The sequence below is a fragment of the Triticum urartu genome, chromosome 4A, assembly GCF_056163025.1.
Source record: "Triticum urartu cultivar PI428250 chromosome 4A, HENAU_Tu73, whole genome shotgun sequence".
Lineage (NCBI taxonomy): Eukaryota > Viridiplantae > Streptophyta > Magnoliopsida > Poales > Poaceae > Triticum > Triticum urartu.
Window position 1 is genome coordinate 600,972,255 of NC_141876.1, and position 26,393 is coordinate 600,998,647.

At 45.6% G+C, this 26,393-nt stretch overlaps 1 protein-coding gene across 1 annotated transcript; it reads left to right on the forward strand.

Moving 5' to 3' along the window:
- Positions 1–335: 335 nt before the first annotated feature.
- On the forward strand, positions 336–6,174 carry MHK (Protein kinase superfamily protein). The gene is made up of 18 exons (XM_048676637.2): positions 336–496; positions 1,571–1,879; positions 1,960–2,038; positions 2,212–2,280; positions 2,356–2,445; positions 2,809–2,947; positions 3,034–3,136; positions 3,208–3,260; positions 3,551–3,617; positions 3,706–3,814; positions 3,889–3,954; positions 4,243–4,311; positions 4,390–4,450; positions 4,546–4,641; positions 5,008–5,042; positions 5,131–5,176; positions 5,503–5,590; positions 5,710–6,174. Exons 2-18 carry the CDS (start codon positions 1,872–1,874, stop codon positions 5,849–5,851), a joined length of 1,320 nt encoding a protein of 439 aa, XP_048532594.1. The 5' UTR covers positions 336–496; positions 1,571–1,871; the 3' UTR covers positions 5,852–6,174.
- Positions 6,175–26,393: the final 20,219 nt, after the last annotated feature.

Sequence of the window (26,393 nt, forward strand, 5' to 3'; positions counted from 1 at the left end):
AAACCACGGGTCGTCAAGCGCACGACGGCACGGGACGACATTTTCAAACCCGCTCGCTCGCTCGCTGCCCTTTTCCCCTTGGGCGTCCACGGCTGGCCGGTTGGTGCACCTAGCGGGCGGCAGCGCGGCCGGGCGCACGGGCCCCACCGTGAAAATGACCCTCTTACCCCCGGCGCGCTTATCCGCTCGGCCCGCCCCCCGCCACGAGCCCCGCCGGCTCCGCCCGTGATTCCCCGCGCCACGGGAGGGCAAAACCGTCATTGCCCGCGCCTCGCCCCCGGCTCGCACTGCCGCGTCGCGATATCTTCTCCTCTCCCTTTTTTCCCCTCCTTTTTTTGCCCAGCTCGCCTCGCCCCTCGTTGCGTTTCCCCACCTCGCCAAGTTTATCGTCCCTCCCTCCCTTCCTTCCCTCCCAAGCCTCGCCCGCCCGCCCGCGATCCCCACACGGGAGGCTCCCTCCGCCGCGGCCCCCCCGTAAATGCTGCCGCCGATCATGGTGAATTCCCCTCCACTCCGTCCTCCCCCCTCCCGTCTTCCTCCGTGATTTACGAGGCCCCCGCCGGGCAGCGCGGGCGCCGTTCCTTCGTCCCAAATCGTCCGAGGCGAATTGAGTTTGCGGCTGCTGCGGGGGGATTGCGCGGATTTTTCCAGGGGTTTCCGCTGCGATTCCTCTCCGTCGAGGCGGCCTAGTGTGGGTTGCGTTTCGGTTTGATTAATTTCTGCCGCTGTTTCCAGCTCAGATCGGTTTCTCGGCCGAGTTGGGGATTTGTTTTACTTCTGGTTGCAATCCTCGAGGTGGCGTGAGGAATTGGAGAATGTGGCGTCCGCGCCACAGCTTTTCGGTTGTGATCCCGCGGCGTTCAGTCGCTGTGATCTACGGGTTTGTTAGAGTTTGCCTCGTTCGACGTTGCCTCCGCCTAGCCCTTCGGTTTGGGGATTTCGTTGCGATTCAACTGATTCCGCCGCAAATTGCGGAGGGGCCAACATCTCTCCCCGTCCGCATCGTCCTTCCGCAGCCCTGCCTGTTTTAAATGCGTTGGTTGGTACCTAATTTGTGGCCTTCTCCTCGAACCTTCCAGAGTAGATCTCTGGGCCTGCGCGCCAGAATGACTGTTCATGGCGCGTCGATTCGTAGTACCCTTCGCGCGGAAGTCATCTCCGCCATTATTTTGTTTTGATTGAGTGCCTAGTTTGATTTGTTTCTCGAGGATCCGTTTCGCTTTTGTCTGATAGTGGCCACTGTTCCATCCTTTATTTTGCTGCGTCCATCACGTGTTTCTTTGTTACGACTTCAGTTGGTTGGGAAATGGTTAGTCGCTTCTGTCAAGTCTGTTGGTGATTGATGATATCTAACACAGAAACTCTGTTTGGCTCCAAAAAGGATAAACAGACTTTTTCCACGGCATGGTACAGGCTATTATTTGTGTGCTAGATTTACTTTCTTGGCTAGTTGGCTGCATCTGCTCATACATGGCCGTATGGCTAAATTGCTCGCTAATGGATGTGCAATGCTGTCTACAGTCTTGACAGTCAGATACTGAGACAAAATTTCTTTTACTACCTCTTGCAGATTTTTCGATGAACATGCTGGGGGGATCTGAAGATGGCTTCAGCGTGTCCACGCCGATGCATTGGATGATGCGTTGCTGAGTTTTACTGAAGCCGCAACAAGCATGTCAGTTGTGCAAATAATGATGCATAACCATTCATGCTCTGACACCCCCGTTTGGACCTTTCTTCTTCTTATGCAACCCTGTACTAGCGAACCTACTACCGTCATGAGCTTCAAAGGTGGTCCGGGTTCTACAGTCCTCGGTTTTGTTACTGTTCAGTGATTCCTGCCGAAGCCTCTGTCAGTGAAGTTAACGACCATGGAAAGGTGAGCTGTAATTATTTTTGCCCATTGTGTATTTTCTGGCTCATGAACTAGTTTCTGATGAGGCTTCATAATTTTTGCAGGTATAAAGTAATAAGGGAGATTGGTGATGGGACTTGTGGAAACGTTTTTAGGGCTTACAATATAGAAACAAATGAAATTGTAAGTGCAAACTTCTCAAAACACTCTGTTCTCTTACTCTCTTGTAACTTCTATGCTTCCACTGTATCATATTAGCCTTATTTTTCTGCTGTTTACCTAACCTGTATCTCTTATGCTGCTTCTAGCTATCAGAGATTAGCAATTTTATTATATATATTTTTTAATACATTCAGGTTGCTGTTAAAAAAATGAAGAGAAAGTTTTACCACTGGGAAGAGTGCATTAGTCTGCGAGAAGTAAAGGTAATAATATTCTTCAGTAGTCAGTGTATCGGTGTATTTTGCATTTTGTCTTAATGGAGAACCATCCTTGTGCAGGCCCTCCAGAAACTAAACCACCCTAACATTGTGCAATTGAAGGAGGTGACGATGGAAAATCATGAGTTGTTCTTCATTTTTGAACACATGGTACGTATTAAGTTATTCTTCACAACGGTTTTACTGTTTAACTTGCCGAAGAACAATATTAATAACAATCCCTACCTGCGCTCTGGTATGTTCTTGTGGATTTTTGTAACAACCATTGTTGGCTACATGTATCGCAGGGATAATCACTAGTCTTGTAGTGCATATGCTAGTTGGCATTCACCAATATTTCTGACACTAGTCTGAATTTGATCATTAACGTCACTGTATTTACTTGGGTTAACTTTCCTTAATTTGTATGTGAGAAATTCATCTTATGTCGGCTGGGGCCTTTTGAGTTTTTAAACTTCCTTTCCTCTCTTGGACTTCTGTGCTACTCAAATGTAACTGATTTCTTCCTTCCAGGACTGTAATTTATACGATGTTATAAGAGAAAGGAGTGCTCCTTTCTCTGAAGAAGAGATACGGAAGTTTATGCTCCAAATACTGCAAGGCCTTGTGTACATGCATAATAATGGATATTTTCATCGTGACCTGAAACCTGGTAATTTGGTGGACTAAATTCTGTTTGAATGATGCTGCCTCTATACCAGTAAAATGACTAATCTAAGGGGAATTCTGTTCTTTCAGAAAATCTTCTGGTGACAAACGGTATTGTTAAAATTGCTGACTTTGGGTTGGCAAGAGAAGTATGCTCCAGTCCTCCTTACACAGATTATGTCTCTACCAGATGGTGAGTTTCTGTATGAAAAGGCCATGTTACTCTATTGGGTATGGGCCTAAACCTCACTTGTTATTTTCAAGGTACCGGGCTCCAGAGGTGCTGCTACAAGCTTCAGCCTACACACCTTCTATAGGTGATGATTCTGTCATTGGTTTAAGTTTATGCAAAAAAGGATTCCGTTTGCATTGTAAATTATTTTCAATTAATTTTTGCTTACTCCTTATATTTTTTATTTGATCTTGTTTTCTAATTGTGTAACACATAGTAAATTCCATCTAACACGAGAAATAAATGACACCTTTTCATATTTCTGCATATGAAATCATTTGTTTGTTTAATCTTGTTGTGTCAGTATAGCTTCCCCATATGAGCCTTTATGCCTGAATGATATTGTCATTAATAAATAAATGTGCTCTTTCACAGACATGTGGGCCATTGGTGCAATTCTGGCTGAGCTTTTTACACTGTCTCCACTTTTCCCTGGTGAAACGTATGTATTGATCTCTACTTTTCATAGCATAAATCTAGACGAGATTACTTGTATCGCTCTACCTTTCTAATATTTTATTTTATCATAGTGAGACAGATCAGCTATACAAGATATGCGCTGTGCTTGGGACCCCAGATCACTCCCTCTGGCCAGAGGGAATGAACCTGCCTCGTTCAAGTAGCTTCCAGTTTTTTCAGGTGAAAATGAGTTGTGTCTACATTCATTGGATGAAATGCTTTTGTGGTACTAATACTTATCATCTGTTCCAAAGATTCCGCCAAGAAATCTGTGGGAGCTTATTCCTAATGCTTCCCTGGAAGCTTTAGACCTGATCAAGGTACGGCAAAGAACCACTGTTTTTTTTTTTCTGGTCTTGGAGCAAAGTTGTCCCTTGCGCGTGTAAAATTGTAGATGCCCCAGTTGATGTCCGTTCATTCTACTTACACCTGGCGTATAAGTATCAGTACTAAGGCTTATGTCATGATGTTTCTCTGTAATCTATAACATAGATTGTGATAGCTATGAGTTTGAATGCTGTGAATAATCCAGCTTCTGTCCTTGATGTTATTTATGTGGTAATAATTTTCCTCATTAACCTGCTACTCTTTTCTCATCATTTTAATAGCAACTTTGCTCTTGGGATCCACGAAGAAGGCCAACTGCTGAGCAAGCACTACAACATCCATTCTTTAATGTAATAATTTCCACATTGAGTTGTCTACGGGTACTTTGCTTTGCTTTTCTCTGTACCTTAGACTTTTGAGTGGTCTAGGTGCGCAAGTGGGTACCAAGACCTCTCCATGATGCTTCCTACCCAAAGATGAATGAGCCTAGTGAGTTGGCTAATCAAAATTCGTTTGCTAGGAAGTTAATACGAAAATCTAATACATTATGGTTTTTCTGATCGAGCTCCCACTTCCTTTTGTAGGAGCAACACCAAGGTTGGAACTGGACCTTTGGTGTTTTGGTAAAGAATCTGATGACCTTGATCTAACTCTCAGCCTAAAGCCAAGCTCTGTATCAGGTGAATTCCTTGGGTTATTATCTTGTGTGTACCATTGTTCGTAAACAGTAATCGATCATTGAACCTGTACATGGAACTTGGAAGGAATACCTTAACCTGCACTTCTGTAGTGTTGCTCTTGGGTGTTAATAGTTGAAACCGTATTAGCTGGAAACAAGTGTGATATACTACTAGTCAGAACATGATGATTACTGGCTTCAGAGTTTCTGTACAGCAAAACGGGATAAGATATTAAGCAAATTGATGTTGAAACAGCTTAAATGCATTCATGCGACAGATTTTTCTTTTCAAAGTAAAAAATATACACATGTGCTTAATGTGTTGTTTCCTCTGACTTATGTTCTATATTGTTTCCCTTTCTTGTAGATCTTGGTAAGCATGTTCCAGAACATAGAGAAGAGGTGAGAGTTACTCTTTGTGACATGGGAGTTAGATATTCGAGTGAAAAATCTAGTGTTTAAGCTAAACTTTTCTTGTCCTAACATGCAGGAAAATCTTCTATACCCAGGTTATGGGAATCCTCCTGTACAGCCAGGTACATTGTTTTCCGCTGTTATTAAATCTTGATTTGGAACTGTTCTCTATCTATTGCGTACAAATATATGCATAGCGTACCACAACCAAGTGCATCATCATCTATCGGATATTTGTGAACCACTTCACACGGATAAAAATGAAGCGGAATTTCAGATTCAGTAACTAATCTGTTTGAATTCCTGTTATAAGAAACCACCAAAGTCATATATACTTGAATAGACTAAACTTTCCTGAAATGTTTAGATGCTTTGTAATCATTGCTATGATACAATCAATCATGGTTCTGTGCTGCTCAGACGTGGGTTGTTTGTTTTGTGAAAACAGGGCTGTGGCCACTCATGTCATCATCGCATCGCCCCTTGGGGGAAGCCCCGGCCATGCCATCCTGGCAACAGGCGTACATGGTTGACAGGTAAGCAGCTCACATATCTAAATCCCCAAATGCCTACTGCGAACTCTCCCAAAACCAGACCAGATTCCATGCCCACTCCACTCATGATTGGTTCCTTTGTTGTTTGGTGCTTTACTCAGCCAAGGCGCCACGCTGCCAGCTGCCGGAGGAGGAGGAGGATTCCCGGGCTCTTCTCCGTTCGGGCTGTTCCCTCTACAGCCGAACCTCATGGAGAAGCGGTCGCTGGCGCCGGCGCCCATCCGGCAGGTCAATTTCTTCTGACCGACGACTGAATAATGATGATCCCTCCCGGGTTTGACAAGAGCAGCAGATCGTCATTACCATGATCCAGCGTGGGTTGGGTGCGTGGAGTTATTTTTTATACGAGTGCTAGACTCGGACAATAAGCCGCCGTGGCGAGGCGTCGACAGCAAGCAGCAGCAGACCAAACAAAAAAATGTACATACATATTCGTGGTAGGTTGACAGTTCCTCATCGTGTCTGAGATTCTGTTACTCTGTACATACAAACAGTTTTGTACGAACGACCGTGGTTTTTCTCGATATATATTTATAATATCGACGAGTGAGTGAGTGATGGCCACACATGTGATTGTTTGATTACTGCATTTGGTGTCTCTATTTATGATGATATCTTGCTGCATCTTCTCTTGTGATTTTTTTTATGGCCTTAATTGCGTGGTCGTGGTGGCGTACGCACTGCTTGGGCTGGAATGCAGTGGAAGCACGGATTTAAGGCAAGGAACTGCATTGAAGTGAAGTGACGACGTACACTATTACTAGCTTGTCGTACGAGGGGAGGGGGTGTAGCCGTGGAGGGCGTGGGCGCCTGCCGGCCGGACGTGACGACGGTGGAAAGAAAGGAGAGAGCAGAGGAGTAAAGGTCGGTTCTGACACCCATGTAACCTCAAGGAGCAGGGCCGGAGGTTGCGTGGCGGTGTCGTTGCTTTCTTTCTTGGCCCGCGCTGCACTGCTCCTGCTCGTGTGGGCTCCCATCCCATCGCAGTTCACAACACTACTTTGGTACGAAATGTTGTATACATACAGAGTGCTTAAGTAGTGAGTTCAAGTTCGAAAGTGCTATTCTGAGCCCGAGCTCAGATGCTCCTGTTATCTGAGTCGTTCTTTACCTTCAAGATTCGCACATTGTAATGTCTTTCACAGTGTATTTTCATCAGTATCTGATGCTTTTTCACAGTACAGGGCCCACCCACCTACCGCATCTATTGTGACGCGCGTTATATACCGTCAAGGTGGCACAGACGGGCCCTGCCGGCCTGTGCCTCGGCTCAGACGTTACGGCCCAAACGGCCGTCATCTCACCCCACCTCATTTCCAAGTTCTCCTCTTTCTAGTAACTGACATAGTCCGAGAAAGAAAAGAGCGTGTCGAAAAAAGAAGAAAGAAAAGAGAGAGGAAGCGAAGCTGTTTCCTAGCTGGCCTTGTCCGGCCTGAATTGACCTGACCTGGCCATCCAAGGTCACACCGGTATGGAAGCCAGCCGCTCCTGCAGTAAAGCTAGGGCTGCTGTCGCTGCCACCATTGATGCCGATGAGCCCGTGTCCCTGGCGACCTACTAAACTCGGCAGTGAATGTCACTGACACGGGCGTAAAGCTAGAACCAGCGATCGCCACCATTCCTCTTCTGTTTTTCCCAGCCAACAAAACAAGATTTTATTGATTTCTCCTCCGGGTGCGACTGGTATACTACGTAGTACTATGTTCTCCAGCAAAAAAGAAAAAGGGTAGGAAAATAGAACGTGCAGTTGGGTATAGCGGGGCGGGCCGGTAGTGACCGTACTGCCAAGCAAACTCTCGCGGGAAAGAAACGAGATACTAGTCCTCCTAGTGGCCGGTACGACGACGACCATCATCATCATCATCTCTTTGGTGTCTGTCCGTTACACATGATGGACCCTGCTCACCCTGCCTCTCGTCTCTGGCCGGCTAAGGGCATGTGGTCAACACGGAAGGCTGACTGCTACTACCCGTGCCAATCAATCCCCACACCCATATCCCGCCCGCCCTCATGTCGCTATGTAGCATATCTATTGCTGCGTTCCGTGACACTGCCCGTTTGGTATCTCGTGCGTGACCAAGCCATCTTCCCTTCACTAAGAGGGAAGACAAAAAGTTTCAAAAAAAAAAAAGGAAAAAGAACTCATACAATATTCCCGAACCCGAAGCAGTATATTCCGATTAATTAGTCAATGAAAATGTGTACAAAAGCTCAGAAAAATACGATACAATGCGCAAGTGGTCTGAGAATGTTGTACAGCAGTACCTACACTTTATGCCTAATAACGAAACAAACAAAATAAAAATCTAAATTTACGTACGACCGGGCTAGGGCGCCCAACGCGTGCCAGCGAGTGGCGTCGAGTGTGAGTGAAGCTCGCTCGCTCGCTCCACTCGGCGTGTTGCCACCTGCTGCCGCCACCAGAAGCTTCCATTTCTACTTACCTGATTTGGACCCCTGTCATTATGATTAGCCAAGATAACAAGCCAACAATAAATTATCAACAGCTACTACTACTTGCTTCCTCACTCTGAGGAGCCGGTGCACGCAACAGCCAAAGCCGTTGCAAATAGTAAGAGCAGTACATACATGATCAATAAACATCCATACATACCAAGTAAACCCTAACAACTAAATAAATAAATAAAAGGAAAACATCTACCAAATAGTACCGCTCACGCGTTTTTCATTATAACAGACGCATGCATGGGGAGTTTTTTTTTTTCCATGCAACGGCCGAGTTTATCCCTATGTACTACCACTATATTATTTTTGCCTCACTCTTTCTGTCTAGACAAATTCACTGCTACGTACATACAACATGGAAAACAATGTTACATAATATGGTGTCCAAATGGGAAGACTAAAAAACTATGTGCTTCGCTTCAAGATATCTGGACATGTGCTATAAACATATATGTTGTGAATTCTTTATCATACGAGATCGTGCATGTGTAAATGTGGTGTCAGATTTTGAACATTGGTAGATAAAAGGTTGCACACTGCAATTACGGCGCTGTGCCAAGCAATGTCGCCAACAATATTTCGAACCTTGGCCTTTCTGGCATCAACTCTAGCATCCATGTTGCAAGCCAAAATAATTTTTATGACTCAATAGAGGCACCAACTCAGAGCGGCTGGCATGAGCTTTACGACATTGGGATCACTTTCATTCCCCCTCTCCACACTTCACACCTTGACATCAAGGATCCAAGCGTGAGAATCGGCTTGGGGTCACCATGTCAGTCCACGTGCTTCCACCGACGGATGGTCTCGGGGACCATCCTATACCACGTTCCCTCTCCCGACACGTACTAAAACCTAGGTATTTGGGCAACCCAACCCAAGCAGATGCTAGTGCTTTGGGCAATTGCCCCCTCCTATGTTGCCATGTTCTGACACCGCGTGCCAAGTGCACATGCTCATAAAACCTCTATCCATATCGTCAATGCAGATCATATTTCAAACTCTGGTACTCCCTCCTTCCATCTATATAGAGCCTAATGCGTTTTTCGAGGCTAACTTTGACCAAATGTTAGAGCAACAATATATGACATGCAACTTACACAAAGCATGTCGTCAAATTCGTATGTGAAAGGAGATTTCAATGATATAATTTTCACATTATGCATTTCATGTACTATTAATTTTGTCAATAGTCATATGCCGTCTTGAAAAACGCATTAGGCCCTATATAGATGGAAGGAGGGAGTAGGTTGAACTACATGCTACGATTACTGCACTCATAATTTGGACACTCGTCCTTTGTTGCATTGGTGGATTCGATGTCCATATCATGAATAAAAACAAAATTCGGAAACGAATGGTGCGTCGAAAACCCAGAGCAAGACGAGACGAGACAAAACTAAATGAGGCGGCAAAAACAAAAAAGAACTCACTTAAAGCACAAGGCGAACAATCTGGAGTAATCCCAAGATAACAACGCTCAGACAAAACAAAACTAAATGCATCACCACTTGTTTTCTTGATGATATTATTATTAATAAATAATAATAATACTGGCCTCAAACCACAAGACCATGTCCATCATAGGTTTGTCTCGCAGATGGGTCCTATCCTAAACCCAACCAAACCAGATGTGTCGCAAAGGGGGTGGGGTGGGCGTGAGGGGCTGTATATACGGGCACTCGGTATCCTCTCTTCGGTTTTCTCCTTCTTGAGCTTGAGGAAGACATTAATGCTTGCCACGAGTTAGAATCATTTTTTTACCATGTCCACTTGGTGAAGATCTATGAATTTCTTCCCCATATCGTAACGAGGGAAGCCATCACTAAAGCACATCTTCACATGTATATTATCATGATGTGTACCGCAAGCTTCAAACTATATAACCTCTGAATGCTCATCTTTTGAACAGATGACCATCACCACTTGATGTCATCAACACATAGGCTTCTTGAAATATTTCTTTTAATGCAAGCTCATGAGAAACATCTAACCCACACAAACATAACAAACACATAACATGGGCTAGTTCGCAAAAGCGCAATTCACAGTTACTTACCATACCACTGGATCAATTGATCCCATGTGGCACAATATTTGCATTTGTGTGTTAGCCATCTAGATACATCTTTGAGTTCCAACTTAGTCAACCAACATCTTTACTTCATGCTCCATATTGGTTTTCTTGAAAGCCACAAGGAACTCTTCGTTTCACTTCATTACTTCAATATTATATCACCAAACACTCTTTCATGGCCATCCCAAGTCTCACCATGAATGTCATATTGGTCATCACTTGCTCTTCTAAATGCTCCATGGGAATCTCTTGATAGGCACAATGAATTATTCACTCCAGTGGCTTGCTTCAAGACAAGATCGACCAAAACCCAACACATGAGCTCACGCTGATCTTGTCTTGAAACCACACCTTGAATTCTTCTCCTTAATTATTCTCCCAAGTGTGCTTAATCCTTATAAGCCTAGATATGTCAATCTTTGAGATCCTCCAAAAAACTATCTTGAGCATATTTTGTTTAGACAATGAAATCAATTTTGATGGCTTTCATAGATACATCCAAAGACAACTAATAACTTCACTGGACATGAGACCTCGAGATCCACCCGTAGCCCTTGTGGGCATGGGGGTTAAGGACCCCCTACGCACAGGGTATCAGACGGTTAACACTCGATCCCATGTGAATGAGGGTTAGGAGGCCCATGCGCATGGGGTGTCCAGAGAGATTTCCTGGTACCTCATGGGCACAACGTCTAGATACTAGGAGGAGTTCTTCGAATGATTTCAAATAAATTTCCCCAAATCAACCAAATATACTTCATGCACACTATGGGACATTTCTTCATACAAAATTCAATGCACTTTATGATCCATATGAAATTTTCATCCAATACCAAGGCTTAGAGCATATCTTCACATATATGGTCGGTATTAATATTAGTTCATGGATATTGTCATTATTACCAAATCGATACTTAGGGGCTAATGCATTTTCATTTGGGCCGTGTAAACTGGCCCCTCCTATGTTGTCATGTTATGCCACCGTGTGCCAAGCACACAGATTCGTAGAAACTCTAAGTAGAATGTCGATGCAGATCATAGTCCGAACTCTGGTAGGTGGAACTATACACTACAATTATGACACTCATAATTCAGATACCCGTCCTTTCTTGCATTGTTGGATTCAATAACTATGTCACGAGTAAAAACAAACACGCGAACAACAACAACAACAACAATGTACTTTTAGTAGGAGTAATAACAAACCCCGAGACCATGTCCACCATAGGTTTGCTCTTCCATGTGGGCCCCATGCCCATGCCGGAATCGAACCTGAACCCAACCCAACCAGATGTGTCCTGAAGGGGAGGTGGGGTGGGGTTGCGAAGGGGCTATATGTACGGATCCCTGGTCTCCTCTCTTCGATTTCCCCCTTCTCCTCAACCCTACTTCGACTGCCCTCCATTGCTATATATACGAGTTTCAAGGTCACCATGCCAAGCAAAGTCTCGCAGGAAAGAAACGAGATACCACTCCTAGTCCTAGTGGCTGGTACAACGACGACCATCATCATCATCATCATCATCATCTCTTTGGTGTCTGTCTGTTATACATGATGGACCCTACTCACCCTGCCTCTCGTCTCTGGGTGCCCAAGGGCATGTGTTCAACGCGGAAGGCTGACTGCTACTACTCGTGCCAATCAATCCCCACACCCATATCCCGCCCTCCCTCACGTCGCTGTATAGCATATCTATTGCGTTCCGTGACACTGCCCGTTTGGCATCTCATGCGTGACCAAGCCATCTTCCCTTCACTAAGAGAGAAGAAAAAACTCATACAATATTCCCGAACCCGAAGCAGTATATTCCGATTAACTAGTCAATGAAAATGTCTACAAAAGCTAAAAAAAATAGCAGACAAAGCGGAAGTGATCGGAGAATGTAGTATAGTAGTACACTTTACGCCTAATAACGAAGCAAACAAAATAAAAATCTAAATTTACGCAGGACCGGGCTAGGGCGCCCAACACGTGCCAACGCGTGGCGTCGAGTGAGTGAGGGCCAGTTCTTTTGGGAGATTCTCCCATAATCGCCCCCCTCCATAGCTTCCCCCAGAATTGCCACTTCATATTTTTCGTACAATCCTAACTAATTAGACTTTAACTAAATAGAATTGTAAAAAAATTATGGTGTGACGCTTCCAAGAGAAGCTAGGGAGGGGGGCGATTTACTCACTCGGCGTGTTCACTCGGCGTGTCGCCAGCTGCTGCCGCCACCAGAAACTTCCGTTTATACTTACCTGATTTGGACCGCTCTCATTATGATTAGCCAAGATAACAAGCCAACAATAAATTATCAACAGCTACTACTTGCTTCCTCACTCTGAGGAGCCAGTGCACGCAACAGCCAAAACCGTTGCAAATAGTAAGAGCAGTACATACATGATCAATAAACATCCCTATATACCATGTAAACCCTAACAAATAAATAAATAAATAAATAAAAGGAAAACACCTACCAGATAGTATCGCTCACGCGTTTCTCATTAACAGACGTGTGCATGAGGAGTTGTGCTAGCCGAGCGCTGTGGGAGAGTATTTATATGCTACTACTACATTTTTTTCCCATGCAACGGCCGAGTTTATTGCATTATGCACTACCACTATTTTTTTTGCCTCGCTCTTTCTCTCTAGACAAATTCAGTGCTATATACATACGACACAAAAGACAATGTCCCTTCCGTAAAGAAACATACATATAGGAGCGTAAATATGGTGTCCAATGGGAAGACTAAAAAAACATGTGTGAAAGGATCGATATGGTTGACTAGAGGGGGGGGGGGTGAATAGGCAACTACCAATTTTTAGCTTTTCTTTACCAAATTAAACTTTGCATCAAATTAGATTGTCTAGATGTGCAACTAGGTGAGCAACCTATATGATGCAATAACAACAAGCATACAAGCAAGCAAGGGTAGAAACACTAAAGAGCTTGCACAAGTAAAGGTAAGAGATAACCAAGAGTGAATCCGGTGAAGACGAGGATGTGTTACCGAAGTTCCTTCCTTTTGAGGGGAAGTACGTCTCCGTTGGAGCGGTGTGGAGGCACAATGCTCCCCAAGAAGCCACAAGGGCCACTGTATTCTCCTCACGCCCTCACACAATGCGAGATGCCGTGATTCCACTATTGGTGCCCTTGAAGGCGGCGACCGAACCTTTACAAACAAGGTTGGGGCAATCTCCACAACTTAATCGGAGGCTCCCAACAAGACCACGAAGCTTCACCACAATGGAATATGGCTCCGAGGTGACCTCAACCGTCTAGGGTGCTCAAACACCCAAGAGTAACAAGATCCGCTAGGGATGAGTGGGGGAATCAAAAATCCCTTGGTGGAAGTGTAGATCGGAGCCTTCTCAACCACTCCCGAGCAAATCAACAAATTTGATTGGCTAGAGAGATAGATCGGGAGAAAATAAAGCTTGGATTATTTAATGGAGCTTGAGCAATAAATGGAGCTTGGGGGAAGAAGAGGTAGGTGAGAAGGAAGAAGGGGACTCCCTTTTATAGTGGGGGAAACAATCCCGTTGCCCCCCACCAACCAGCCCCGCACAGGGCGGTACTACCACTGAGATGGGGCGGTACTACCGCCAGGACAACGGTACTGCCGCGCCAGCCAGCGGTACTGCCGCGCTGGGGAGACAAGTAGGGAACGGATCCAAATGCGGTACTACCGCGGTGGTAGGGCGGTACTACCGCTCCTGGAACGGTACTACCGCCACTACAGCCGTGACTAGTGCCGCAAAACCCGACACGAGAAAAAGACCTCTCAAATCAAGGCGGTAGGAACCAGACTGCCCAGCGGTACTACGGCAGTGGGGTCAAGGGCGGTAGTACCGCTGTGGAGCGATACTGCCGCTTGTGACCCTTCGGCCGTAGTACCGCAGGCAGTGCGGTACTACCACTGGGGCGCGCGAGAGAAAGAGAAGAAATCTCTCAAAGAAGCTGAGGACAAGGCGGAGGTGCCAGGCCCCCAGCGGTACTACTGCTGTGGAGCCACGGGCGGTACTACCGCTGCGGAGCGGTACTGCCGCTTGTGGCTTCTTAGCGGTACTACCGCTGGGTGCGCGGTACTACCGCTTTGACCCAGCCAGGACAAGGAAGAGAGAGGAGAGATCTCTTCAATGGAAAGGAAATGCTCGGAGGGTGAGAAGCTGATATGTACGTGATGATTCCACCCATGCAAAACCCCAGCGGACCCCCTCTTGATAGTACGGTGCCCTCTACGCAACTAGTCCACCGAGAAAGAAACGAAAGAGCTACACCGTCTTGAAATACACTCCGAGGGGAAGAAGGCGTCTCGTGCCAGGGGAGAATCTGTGAATAATTCAAAGCACAAGATTAGTCCGCAAACATGTTGTCATCAATCACCAAAACTACCTTGAGAGAGATATGCCGTAACAATCTCCCCCTTTTTGGTGGATTGATGACAACTAGGGATTTGTGCAAGGAAAAGAAATAAAGCGAAGAAAGCTAAGAACTACAAAATATAGACGGGCTCCCCCAGAATGTGTGCACCAAGAGATGGCACGACACACACATTCGGATCAACACTCCCCCTATATTTTATAGTCCAACAATACTAAGCACAAGATATATGAGAGAAGAGAATAAACAGGACAAGCATGCACCTCATAATAAACTACAGTACTCTGAAATGACATAAGTAATAAGGTAGCGATAGGGAGCATATGTCTTACACCATATGACTAGAACTAAGGTCTCACACCAAACCAAACCAAAGAAGGAACACACAAGAAAACACAAGACGACTCAAAGCACGACACAAGAAGCAAATCCCTATACTCTCTCCCCCTTTGGCAGCGAGACACAGAAAAGGGCAAAGAGTGACACTACGACTCCAGGTGATGGGAGGAGGAAGATCGCGAACATCACATCTCTGCATCTTCGTCGTGGGTCGAAAACTGCTCGGCATCGGAGTCGGTCCAGTGGCAATTCTGATGAATCCAGTCCTCCTCTTCAGTGATCTGACCCTCAGACCCACTGGCAACTGTTGCTCCCATCTGACGCATGAGCTCCTTGTGGCGCGTCCTGGCATGCTTCTCCGCCACATGAGTCATGTACTGACCATGGGACTCCATGCAGAAAAGCTTCTTCATCTTGCGCTTGAGCTTCTGTGCCCATGATGGTTCTACACTAGAGGGGCCAAAGTCCTCCTCATGAGCATCAGTAGTAGCCTCACCCTCGGTCCCCATGGCAGCAGCAGCAGACGGGCCCCCTGTGGCAGCAGTAGCAGATGGACCCCCTGTGTGAGGCGCTGTCCAGTTGTCCTTCTTCCTCAGACGCTTGATCTCATGAGAAACCAAGTCTTCAGTCTCTAGCAGCACTCTGGGATAAGTCTGTGCCCAGGCCCTCTCAATGAGCCTCATGATGAATGGACCATAGATAGGACACTTGCGCTCAGACACGACAGATAGAAGTTCAGACCACATGACATGAGAGATATCCAGGCTCTCTCCAGTGCTTGCTTCCTTCTCATGCTGACAGAAAAGGAGCATGTCCACGAGGTAAGAGTGGACCATATCGAGATTCCCGATCCGAGGGAAGAGAGTCTCACGGAATATGCGATGAAGAATGTCCAGATACCGAGACATCTCATAGGTCTTCTTCTCAGTTACTGGGTGAACCTTCACAGTGCAGTAGGGCCAAAGGGCTTGCTTGTGGGTGGATGTAGCATTGCGGTGAGGACGGAAACCGACAGGAGTCTCAAGCCCGGTATTGTTGGGGAACATAGTAATTTCAAAAAATTTCCTACGCACACGCAAGATCATGATGATGCATAGCAACAAGAGGGGAGAGTGTTGTCTACGTACCCTCGTAGACCGACGCGGAAGCGTTGACGCAACGTTGAGGAAGTAGTCGTACGTCTTCCAGATCCGACCGATCCAAGCACCGTTACTCCGGCACCTCCGAGTTCTTAGCAGACGTACATCTCGATGACGCTCCCCGGGCTCCGATCCAGCAAAGCTTCAGGGATGAGTTCCGTCAGCACGACGGCGTGGTGACGATGATGATGTTCTACCGACGCAGGGCTTTGCCTAAGCACCGCAACGATATGACCGAGGTGGAATATGGTGGAGGGGGGCACCGCACACGGCTAAGGAACGATCACGAGGATCAACTTGTGTGTTCTAGGGTACCCCCTGCCTCCGTATATAAAGGATCCAAGGAGGGGGTGCGGCCGGCCCTAGAGGAGGCGCGCAGGAGGAGTCCTACTCCTACCAGGAGTAGGACTCCCCTCCCTTTTCCTTGTCCAAGTAGGAGAGGTGGAAGGAGAGAAGGAAAGGGGGGGCACCGCCCCTCCCTCCTTGTCCAATTCGGACTAGGGGGAGAGGGGGCGCGCGGCCTGCCCTGGCAGCCCCTTCCTCTTCTCCACTTTAGGCCCATGAGGCCCATTAACCCCCCGGGGCGTTCCGGCAACCCCCCGGTGCTCCGGTTTTATCCAAAACTCTCCCGGAACACTTCCGGTGTCCGAATATAGTCGTCCAATATATCAATCTTTATGTATCGACCATTTCGAGACTCCTCGTCATGTCCGTGATCACATCCGGGACTCCGAACTAACTTCGGTACATCAAAATGCATAAACTCATAATAACTGTCATCGTAACGTTAAGCGTGCGGACCCTACGGTTCGAGAACAATGTAGACATGACTGAGACAAATCTCCGGTCAATAACCAATAGCGGGACCTGAATGCCCATATTGGCTCCTACATATTCTACGAAGATCTTTATCGGTCAGACCGCATAACAACATACGTTGTTCCCTTTGTCATCGGTATGTTACTTGCCCGAGATTCGATCGTCGGTATCTCAATACCTAGTTCAATCTCGTTACCAGCAAGTCTCTTTACTCGTTCCGTAATACATCATCTCGCAACTAACTTATTAGTTGCAATGCTTGCAAGGCTTATGTGATGTGCATTACCGAGAGGGCCCAGAGATACCTCTCCGACAATCAGAGTGACAAATCCTAATCTCGAAATACGCCAACCCAACATCTACCTTTGGAGACACCTGTAGAGCTCCTTTATAATCACCCAGTTACGTTGTGACGTTTGGTAGCACACAAAGTGTTCCTCCAGTAAACGGGAGTTGCATAATCTCATAGTCATAGGAACATGTATAAGTCATGAAGAAAGCAGTAGCAACATACTAAACGACCGGGTGCTAAGCTAATGGAATGGGTCATGTCAATCAGATCATTCACCTAATGATGTGATCCCGTTAATCAAATAACAACTCTTTGTTCATGGTTAGGAAACATAACCATCTTTGATTAACGAGCTAGTCAAGTAGAGGCATACTAGTGACACTCTGTTTGTCTATGTATTCACACATGTATTATGTTTCTGGTTAATACAATTCTAGCATGAATAATAAACATTTATCATGATATAAGGAAATAAATAATAACTTTATTATTGCCTCTAGGGCATATTTCCTTCAGTCTCCCACTTGCACTAGAGTCAATAATCTAGATTACACAGTAATGATTCTAACACCCATGGAGCCTTGGTGCTGATCATGTTTTGCTCGTGGAAGAGGCTTAGTCAACGGGTCTGCTACATTCAGATCCGTATGTATCTTGCAAATCTCTATGTCTCCCACCTGGACTAGATCCCGGATGGAATTGAAGCGTCTCTTGATGTGCTTGGTTCTCTTGTGAAATCTAGATTCCTTTGCCAAGGCAATTGCACCAGTATTATCACAAAAGATTTTCATTGGACCCGATGCACTAGGTATGACACCTAGATCGGATATGAACTCCTTCATCCAGACTCCTTCATTTGCTGCTTCCGAAGCAGCTATGTACTCTGCTTCACATGTAGATCCCGCTACGACGCTTTGTTTAGAACTGCACCAACTGACAGCTCCACCGTTTAATGTAAACACGTATCCGGTTTGCGATTTAGAATCGTCCGGATCAGTGTCAAAGCTTGCATCAACGTAACCTTTTACGATGAGCTCTTTGTCACCTCCATATACGAGAAACATATCCTTAGTCCTTTTCAGGTATTTCAGGATGTTCTTGACCAATGTCCAGTGATCCACTCCTGGATTACTTTGGTACCTCCCTGCTAGACTTATGGCAAGGCACACATCAGGTCTGGTACACAACATTGCATACATGATAGAGCCTATGGCTGAAGCATAGGGAACATCTTTCATTTTCTCTCTATCTTCTGCAGTGGTCGGGCATTGAGTCTGACTCAACTTCACACCTTGTAACACAGGCAAGAACCCTTTCTTTGCTTGATCCATTTTGAACTTCTTCAAAATCTTGTCAAGGTATGTGCTTTGTGAAAGTCCAATTAAGTGTCTTGATCTATCTCTATAGATCTTTATGCCTAATATGTAAGCAGCTTCACCGAGGTCTTTCATTGAAAAACTCTTATTCAAGTATCCCTTTATGCTATCCAGAAATTCTATATTATTTCCAATTAGTAATATGTCATCCACATATAATATCAGAAATGCTACAGAGCTCCCACTCACTTTCTTGTAAATACAGGCTTCTCCGAAAGTCTGTATAAAACCAAATGCTTTGATCACACTATCAAAGCGTTTATTCCAACTCCGAGAGGCTTGCACCAGTCCATAAATGGATCGCTGGAGCTTGCACACTTTGTTAGCTCCCTTTGGATCGACAAAACCTTCCGGTTGCATCATATACAACTCTTCTTCCAGAAATCCATTCAGGAATGCAGTTTTGATATCCATCTGCCAAATTTCATAATCATAAAATGCGGCAATTGCTAACATGATTCGGACAGACTTAAGCATCGCTACGGGTGAGAAGGTTTCATCGTAGTCAACCCCTTGAACTTGCCGAAAACCTTTCGCGACAAGTCGAGCTTTGTAGACAGTAATATTACCGTCAGCGTCAGTCTTCTTCTTGAAGATCCATTAATTCTCAATTGCTTGTCGATCATCGGGCAAGTCAACCAAAGTCCATACTTTGTTCTCATACATGGATCCCATCTCAGATTTCATGGCTTCAAGCCATTTTGCGGAATCTGGGCTCACCATCGCTTCTTCATAGTTTGTAGGTTCATCATGATCTAGTAGCATGACTTCCAGAACAGGATTACCGTACCACTCTGGCGCGGATCTCACTCTAGTTGATCTACGAGGTTCAGTAGTATCTTGATCTGAAGTTTCATGATCATCATCATTAGCTTCCTCACTAACTGGTGTAGGTGTCACTGAAACAGTTTTCTGTGATGCACTATTTTCCAATAAGGGAGCAGGTACAGTTACCTCGTCAAGTTCTACTTTCCTCCCACTCACTTCTTTAGAGAGAAACTCCTTCTCCAGAAAGTTTCCGAATTTAGCAACAAAAGTCTTGCCTTCGGATCTGTGATAGAAGGTGTATCCAATAGTTTCCTTTGGATATCCTATGAAGACACATTTCTCCGATTTGGGTTCGAGCTTATCAGGTTGAAGCTTTTTCACATAAGCATCGCAGCCCCAAACTTTCAGAAACGACAACTTTGGTTTCTTGCCAAACCACAGTTCATAAGGCGTCGTCTCAACGGATTTTGATGGTGCCCTATTTAACGTGAATGCGGCCGTCTCTAGAGCGTATCCCCAAAACGATAGCGGTAAATCAGTAAGAGACATCGTAGATCGCACCATATCTAGTAAAGTACGATTACGACGTTCGGACACACCATTACGCTGTGGTGTTCGGGTGGCGTGAGTTGCGAAACTATTCCACAATTTTTCAAATGTACACCAAACTCGTAACTCAAATATTCTCCTCCACGATCAGATCGTAGAAACTTTATTTTCTTGTTATGATGATTTTCAACTTCACTCTGAAATTCTTTGAACTTTTCAAACGTTTCAGACTTATGTTTCATTAAGTAGATATTCCCATATCTGCTTAAGTCATCTGTGAAGGTGAGAAAATAACGATATCCGCCATGAGCCTCAATATTCATTGGACCACATACATCTGTATGTATGATTTCCAACAAATCTGTTGCTCTCTCCATAGTACCAGAGAACGGTGTTTTAGTCATCTTGCCCATGAGGCACGGTTCGCAAGTACCAAGTGATTCATAATCAAGTGGTTCCAAAAGTCCATCAGTATGGAGTTTCTTCGTGCGCTTTACACCGATATGACCTAAACGGCAGTGCCACAAATAAGTTGCACTATCATTATCAACTCTGCATCTTTTGGCTTCAACACTATGAATATGTGTGTCACTACTATCGAGATTCAACAAAAATAGACCACTCTTTAAGGGTGCATGACCATAAAAGATATTACTCATATAAATGGAACAACCATTATTCTCAGATTTAAATGAATAACCGTCTCGCATCAAACAAGATCCAGATATAATGTTCATGCTTAACGCTGGCACCAAATAACGATTATTTAGGTCTAATACTAATCCCGAAGGTAGATGTAGAGGTAGCGTGCCGACCGCGATCACATCGACTTTGGAACCGTTTCCCACGCGCATTGTCACCTCGTCCTTAGCCAATCTTCGCTTAATCCGTAGTCCCTGTTTCGAGTTGCAAATATTAGCAACAGAACCAGTATCAAATACCCAGGTGCTACTGCGAGCATTAGTAAGGTACACATCAATAACATGTATATCACATATACCTTTGTTCACCTTGCCATCCTTCTTATCCGCCAAATACTTGGGGCAGTTCCGCTTCCAGTGACCAGTCTGCTTGCAGTAGAAGCACTCAGTTTCAGGCTTAGGTCCAGGTTTGGGTTTCTTCTCTTGAGTAGCAACTTGCTTGCTGTTCTTTTTGAAGTTCCCCTTCTTCTTCCCTTTGCCCTTTTTCTTGAAACTAGTGGTCTTGTTGACCATCAACACTTGATACTCCTTCTTGATTTCCACCTCCGCAGCTTTCAGCATTGCGAAGAGCTCGGGAATAGTCTTATTCATCCCTTGCATATTATAGTTCATCACGAAGCTCTTGTAGCTTGGTGGTAGTGATTGGAGAATTCTGTCAATGACGCAATCATCTGGAAGATTAACTCCCAATTGAATCAAGTGATTATTATACCCAGACATTTTGAGTATATGCTCACTGACAGAACTGTTCTCCTCCATCTTGCAGCTATAGAACTTATTGGAGACTTCATATCTCTCAATCCGGGCATTTGCTTGAAATATTAACTTCAACTCCTGGAACATCTCATATGCTCCATGACGTTCAAAACGTCGTTGAAGTCCCGATTCTAAGCCGTAAAGCATGGCACACTGAACTATCGAGTAGTCATCAGCTTTGCTCTGCCAGACGTTCATAACATCTGGTGTTGCTCCAGCAGCAGGCCTGGCACCCAGCGGTGCTTCCAGGACGTAATTCTTCTGTGCAGCAATGAGGATAATCCTCAAGTTACGGACCAAGTCCGTGTAATTGCTACCATCATCTTTCAACTTTGCTTTCTCAAGGAACGCATTAAAAGTCAACGGAACAACAGCACGAGCCATCTATCTACAATCAACATAAACAAGCAAGATGCTATCAGGGACTAAGTTCATGATAAATTTAAGTTCAATTAATCATATTACTTAAGAACTCCCACTTAGATAGACATCCCTCTAATCCTCTAAGTGATCACGTGATCCAAATCAACTAAACCATGTCCGATCATCACGTGAGATGGAGTAGTTTCATTGGTGAACATCACTATGTTGATCATATCTACTATATGATTCACGCTCGACCTTTCGGTCTCCGTGTTCCGAGGCCATATCTGTATATGCTTGGCTCGTCAAGTATAACCTGAGTATTCCGCGTGTGCAACTGTTTTGCACCCGTTGTATTTGAACGTAGAGCCTATCACACCCGATCATCACGTGGTGTCTCAGCACGAAGAACTTTCGCAACGGTGCATACTCAGGGAGAACACTTCTTGATAATTAATGAGAGATCATCTTATAATGCTACCGTCAATCAAAGCAAGATAAGATGCATAAAAGATAAACATCACATGCAATCAATATAAGTGATATGATATGGCCATCATCATCTTGTGCTTGTGATCTCCATCTTCGAAGCACCGTCGTGATCACCATCGTCACCGGCGCGACACCTTGATCTCCATCGTAGCATCGTTGTCGTCTCGCCAATCTTATGCTTCCACGACTATCGCTACCGCTTAGTGATAAAGTAAAGCATTACAACGCGATTGCATTGCATACAATAAAGCGACAACCATATGGCTCCTTCCAGTTGCCGATAACTTGGTTACAAAACATGATCATCTCATACAATAAAATTTAGCATCATGTCTTGACCATATCACATCACAACATGCCCTGCAAAAACAAGTTAGACGTCCTCTACTTTGTTGTTGCAAGTTTTACGTGGCTGCTACGGGCTTAAGCAAGAACCAATCTTACCTACGCATCAAAAACCACAACGATAGTTTGTCAAGTTGGTGCTGTTTTAACCTTCGCAAGGACCGGGCGTAGCCACACTTAGTTCAACTAAAGTTGGAGAAACTGTCACCCGCAAGCCACCTCTGTGCAAAAGCACGTCGGGAGAACCGGTCTCGCGTAAGCGTACGCGTAATGTTGGTCCGGGCCGCTTCGTCCAACAATACCGCCGAACCAAAGTATGACATGCTGGTAAGCAGTATGACTTATATCGCCCACAACTCACTTGTGTTCTACTCGTGCATATAACATCAACATATAAAACCTAGGCTCTGATACCACTGTTGGGGAATATAGTAATTTCGGAAATTTTCCTACGCACACGCAAGATCATGATGATGCATAGCAACGAGAGGGGAGAGTGTTGTCTACGTACCCTCGTAGACCGACGCGGAAGCGTTGACGCAACGTAGAGGAAGTAGTCGTACGTGTTCCCGATCCGACCGATCCAAGCACCGTTACTCCGGCACCTCCGAGTTCTTAGCACACGTACAGCTCGATGACGCTCCCCGGGCTCCAATCCAGCAAAGCTTCGGGGATGAGTTCCGTCAGCACGACGGCGTGGTGACGATGATGATGTTCTACCGACGCAGGGCTTCGCCTAAGCACCGCAACGATATGACCGAGGTGGAATATGGTGGAGGGGGGCACCGCACATGGCTAAGGAACGATCACGAGGATCAACTTGTGTGTTCTAGGGTGCCCCCTGCCTCCGTATATAAAGGATCCAAGGAGGGGGTGCGGCCGGCCCTAGAGGAGGCGCGCAGGAGGAGTCCTACTCCTACCGGGAGTAGGACTCCCCTCCCTTTTCTTTGTCCAAGTAGGAGAGGTGGAAGGAGAGAAGGAAAGGGGGGGCGCCGCCCCTCCCTCCTTGTCCAATTCGGACTAGGGGGAGAGGGGGCGCGCAGCCTGCCCTGGCAGCCCCTTCCTCTTCTCCACTTTAGGCCCATGAGGCCCATTAACCCCCCGAGGGGTTCCGGTAACCCCCCGGTGCTCCGGTTTTATCCGAAACTCTCCCGGAACACTTCCGGTGTCCGAATATAGTCGTCCAATATATCAATCTTTATGTCTCGACCATTTCGAGACTCCTCGTCATGTCCGTGATCACATCTGGGACTCCGAACTAACTTCGGTACATCAAAATGCATAAACTCATAATAACTGTCATCGTAACGTTAAGCGTGCGGACCCTACGGTTCGAGAACAATGTAGACATGACTGAGACAAATCTCCGGTCAATAACCAATAGCGGGACCTGGATGCCCATATTGGCTCCTACATATTCTACGAAGATCTTTATCGGTCAGACCGCATAACAACATACGTTGTTCCCTTTGTCATCGGTATATTACTTGCCCGAGATTCGATCGTCGGTATCTCAATACCTAGTTCAATCTCGTTACCGGCAAGTCTCTTTACTCGTTCCGTAATACATCATCTCGCAACTAACTTATTAGTTGCAATGCTTGCAAGGCTTATGTGATGTGGATTACTGAGAGGGCCCAGAGATACCTCTCCGACAATCGGAGTGACAAATCCTAATCTCGAAATACGCCAACCCAACATCTACCTTTGGAGACACCTGTAGAGCTCCTTTATAATCACCCAGTTACGTTGTGACGTTTGGTAGCACACAAAGTGTTCCTCCGGTAAACGGGAGTTGCATAATCTCATAGTCATAGGAACATGTATAAGTCATGAAGAAAGCAGTAGCAACATACTAAACGATCGGGTGCTAAGCTAATGGAATGGGTCATGTCAATCAGATCATTCACCTAATGATGTGATCCCGTTAATCAAATAACAACTCTTTGTCCATGGTTAGGAAACATAACCATCTTTGATTAACGAGCTAGTCAAGTAGAGGCATACTAGTGACACTCTGTTTGTCTATGTATTCACACATGTATTATGTTTCTGGTTAATACAATTCTAGCATGAATAATAAACATTTATCATGATATAAGGAAATAAATAATAACTTTATTATTGCCTCTAGGGCATATTTCCTTCAGGTATCCACCACATCAAGTAACTCCATGAAAGCCTTCCACTTGATAGAAAGCAGCTTGACATTGGTCATCCATGTCAGAGTCCTGTCGACATCCGTCCCAAGATGGACGGTGGCATAGAATTGAGCCACCAAATCCGCATCGAAATCCTTGTTGAATTGCATGATCCTGAGAATGTTCAGCTGAGTGCACATCTGAAGAGCTTCGCCAAAGTACTCCGGGTCCTTCTCCATAGCATTAGTGTCAATGGAGCAAACATCAACAAAAAGATTCTTCTTGTCCTTGATCACATCAAAGTAGATGGCAAACTGAAAACGGTTCCAGAACGGGCGGTTGACCAAAGTGGGTTCTTGGTCCACCGCATAGGGGTTGCGGCGACGCTTCTCCCAAAACTCCTTGTTGGTCATCTTAGTCACAGTCTTCCCTTTTTGCTTGTTGGCGGCTCGCTTCGATTGCTGAGGAGGTGGAGGAACACTTGCATATGCACTTGCTGGAGGCGGTTGGGTGCTCGAGGAACCACCGGCTGGCTCTGAGGTGCGGTAGCGTTTTGATGTGGCACGCCCGGGGTTGATACGGCGACCTTGCTACTCGGAATGGTCATCACCTGGAGCCAAACACAGGAACACGCAAAACAACCAGAAAGAACGAGCATAAGCCAACAAACTCAACAAAAAGATCAAGGTAAGGCAGGAAAATGATGGAAATTGGCATTCAGCGGTAGTACCGTGACCTGCCCGCGGTAGTACCGCCCCAAGCGGTAGTACCGCCCCAAAGGGAGCGGTGGTACTGCTTGAGGCGGAGAATCAGCAGTTTCATATAGCACGAGGCGGTGAAACAGCGGGTTCTTACTACCGCAGTCAGATCCGGCACTACCGGCCTACCAAATTCAAAAATAATCCTACCAAACTCTAATCGAGATAGTCTAGTTGCCTTCTCCTACCAACTCAAGCCTAGATTTAGCCAAAGGTAAAGCAAGGATCCAATCATGGAATGATATACCTTTTGATCCACCACTTTACCATTGGGATCTAAGTCGAGTGTGCACTTGGTGGGCATTGGAGTAGAGGCCGGCTTGACGTCACTTAGCTTGAATCTCTTGAGAATGTCTTGAGTGTATTTGGATTGATTGATGAAGGTTCCTTCTCTTCTTTGCTTCACTTTGAACCCTAGAAAGAACTTCAACTCTCCCATGGAGGACATCTCGAACTTTGAGGTCATGAGAGCGGCAAATTCCTCATTGAAAGCTTTGTTAGGAGAACCAAAGATAATATCATCAACATATAATTGGCACACAAACAACTCCCCTTTGACCTTCTTAGTAAAAAGAGTGGGGTCGATTAGCCCAACTTCAAAACCACGGTCTTGTAACAACTCGGTAAGGTGGTCATACCACGCACGTGGGGCTTGTTTAAGGCCATAGAGTGCCTTATCGAGTTGATACACATGATCGGGAAAGTAGGGATCCTCGAACCCGGGGGGTTGCTTGACGTAAACCAATTCATTAATGGGACCATTAAGAAAAGCACACTTCACATCCATTTGTTGTAACTTAAAGTTATGATGAGAAGCATATGCAATCAACATGCGAATGGATTCAAGACGAGCAACGGGAGCAAAGGTTTCACCGTAGTCGATACCCTTGACTTGGGAGTAGCCTTGTGCTACCAAACGAGCCTTGTTGCGAATGATAGTCCCATGTGTATCTTGCTTGTTCTTGAATATCCACTTGGTTCCAATGACATTGTGGTTCCCCGTTGGCCTTGGCACCAATCTCCACACTTTGTTGCGC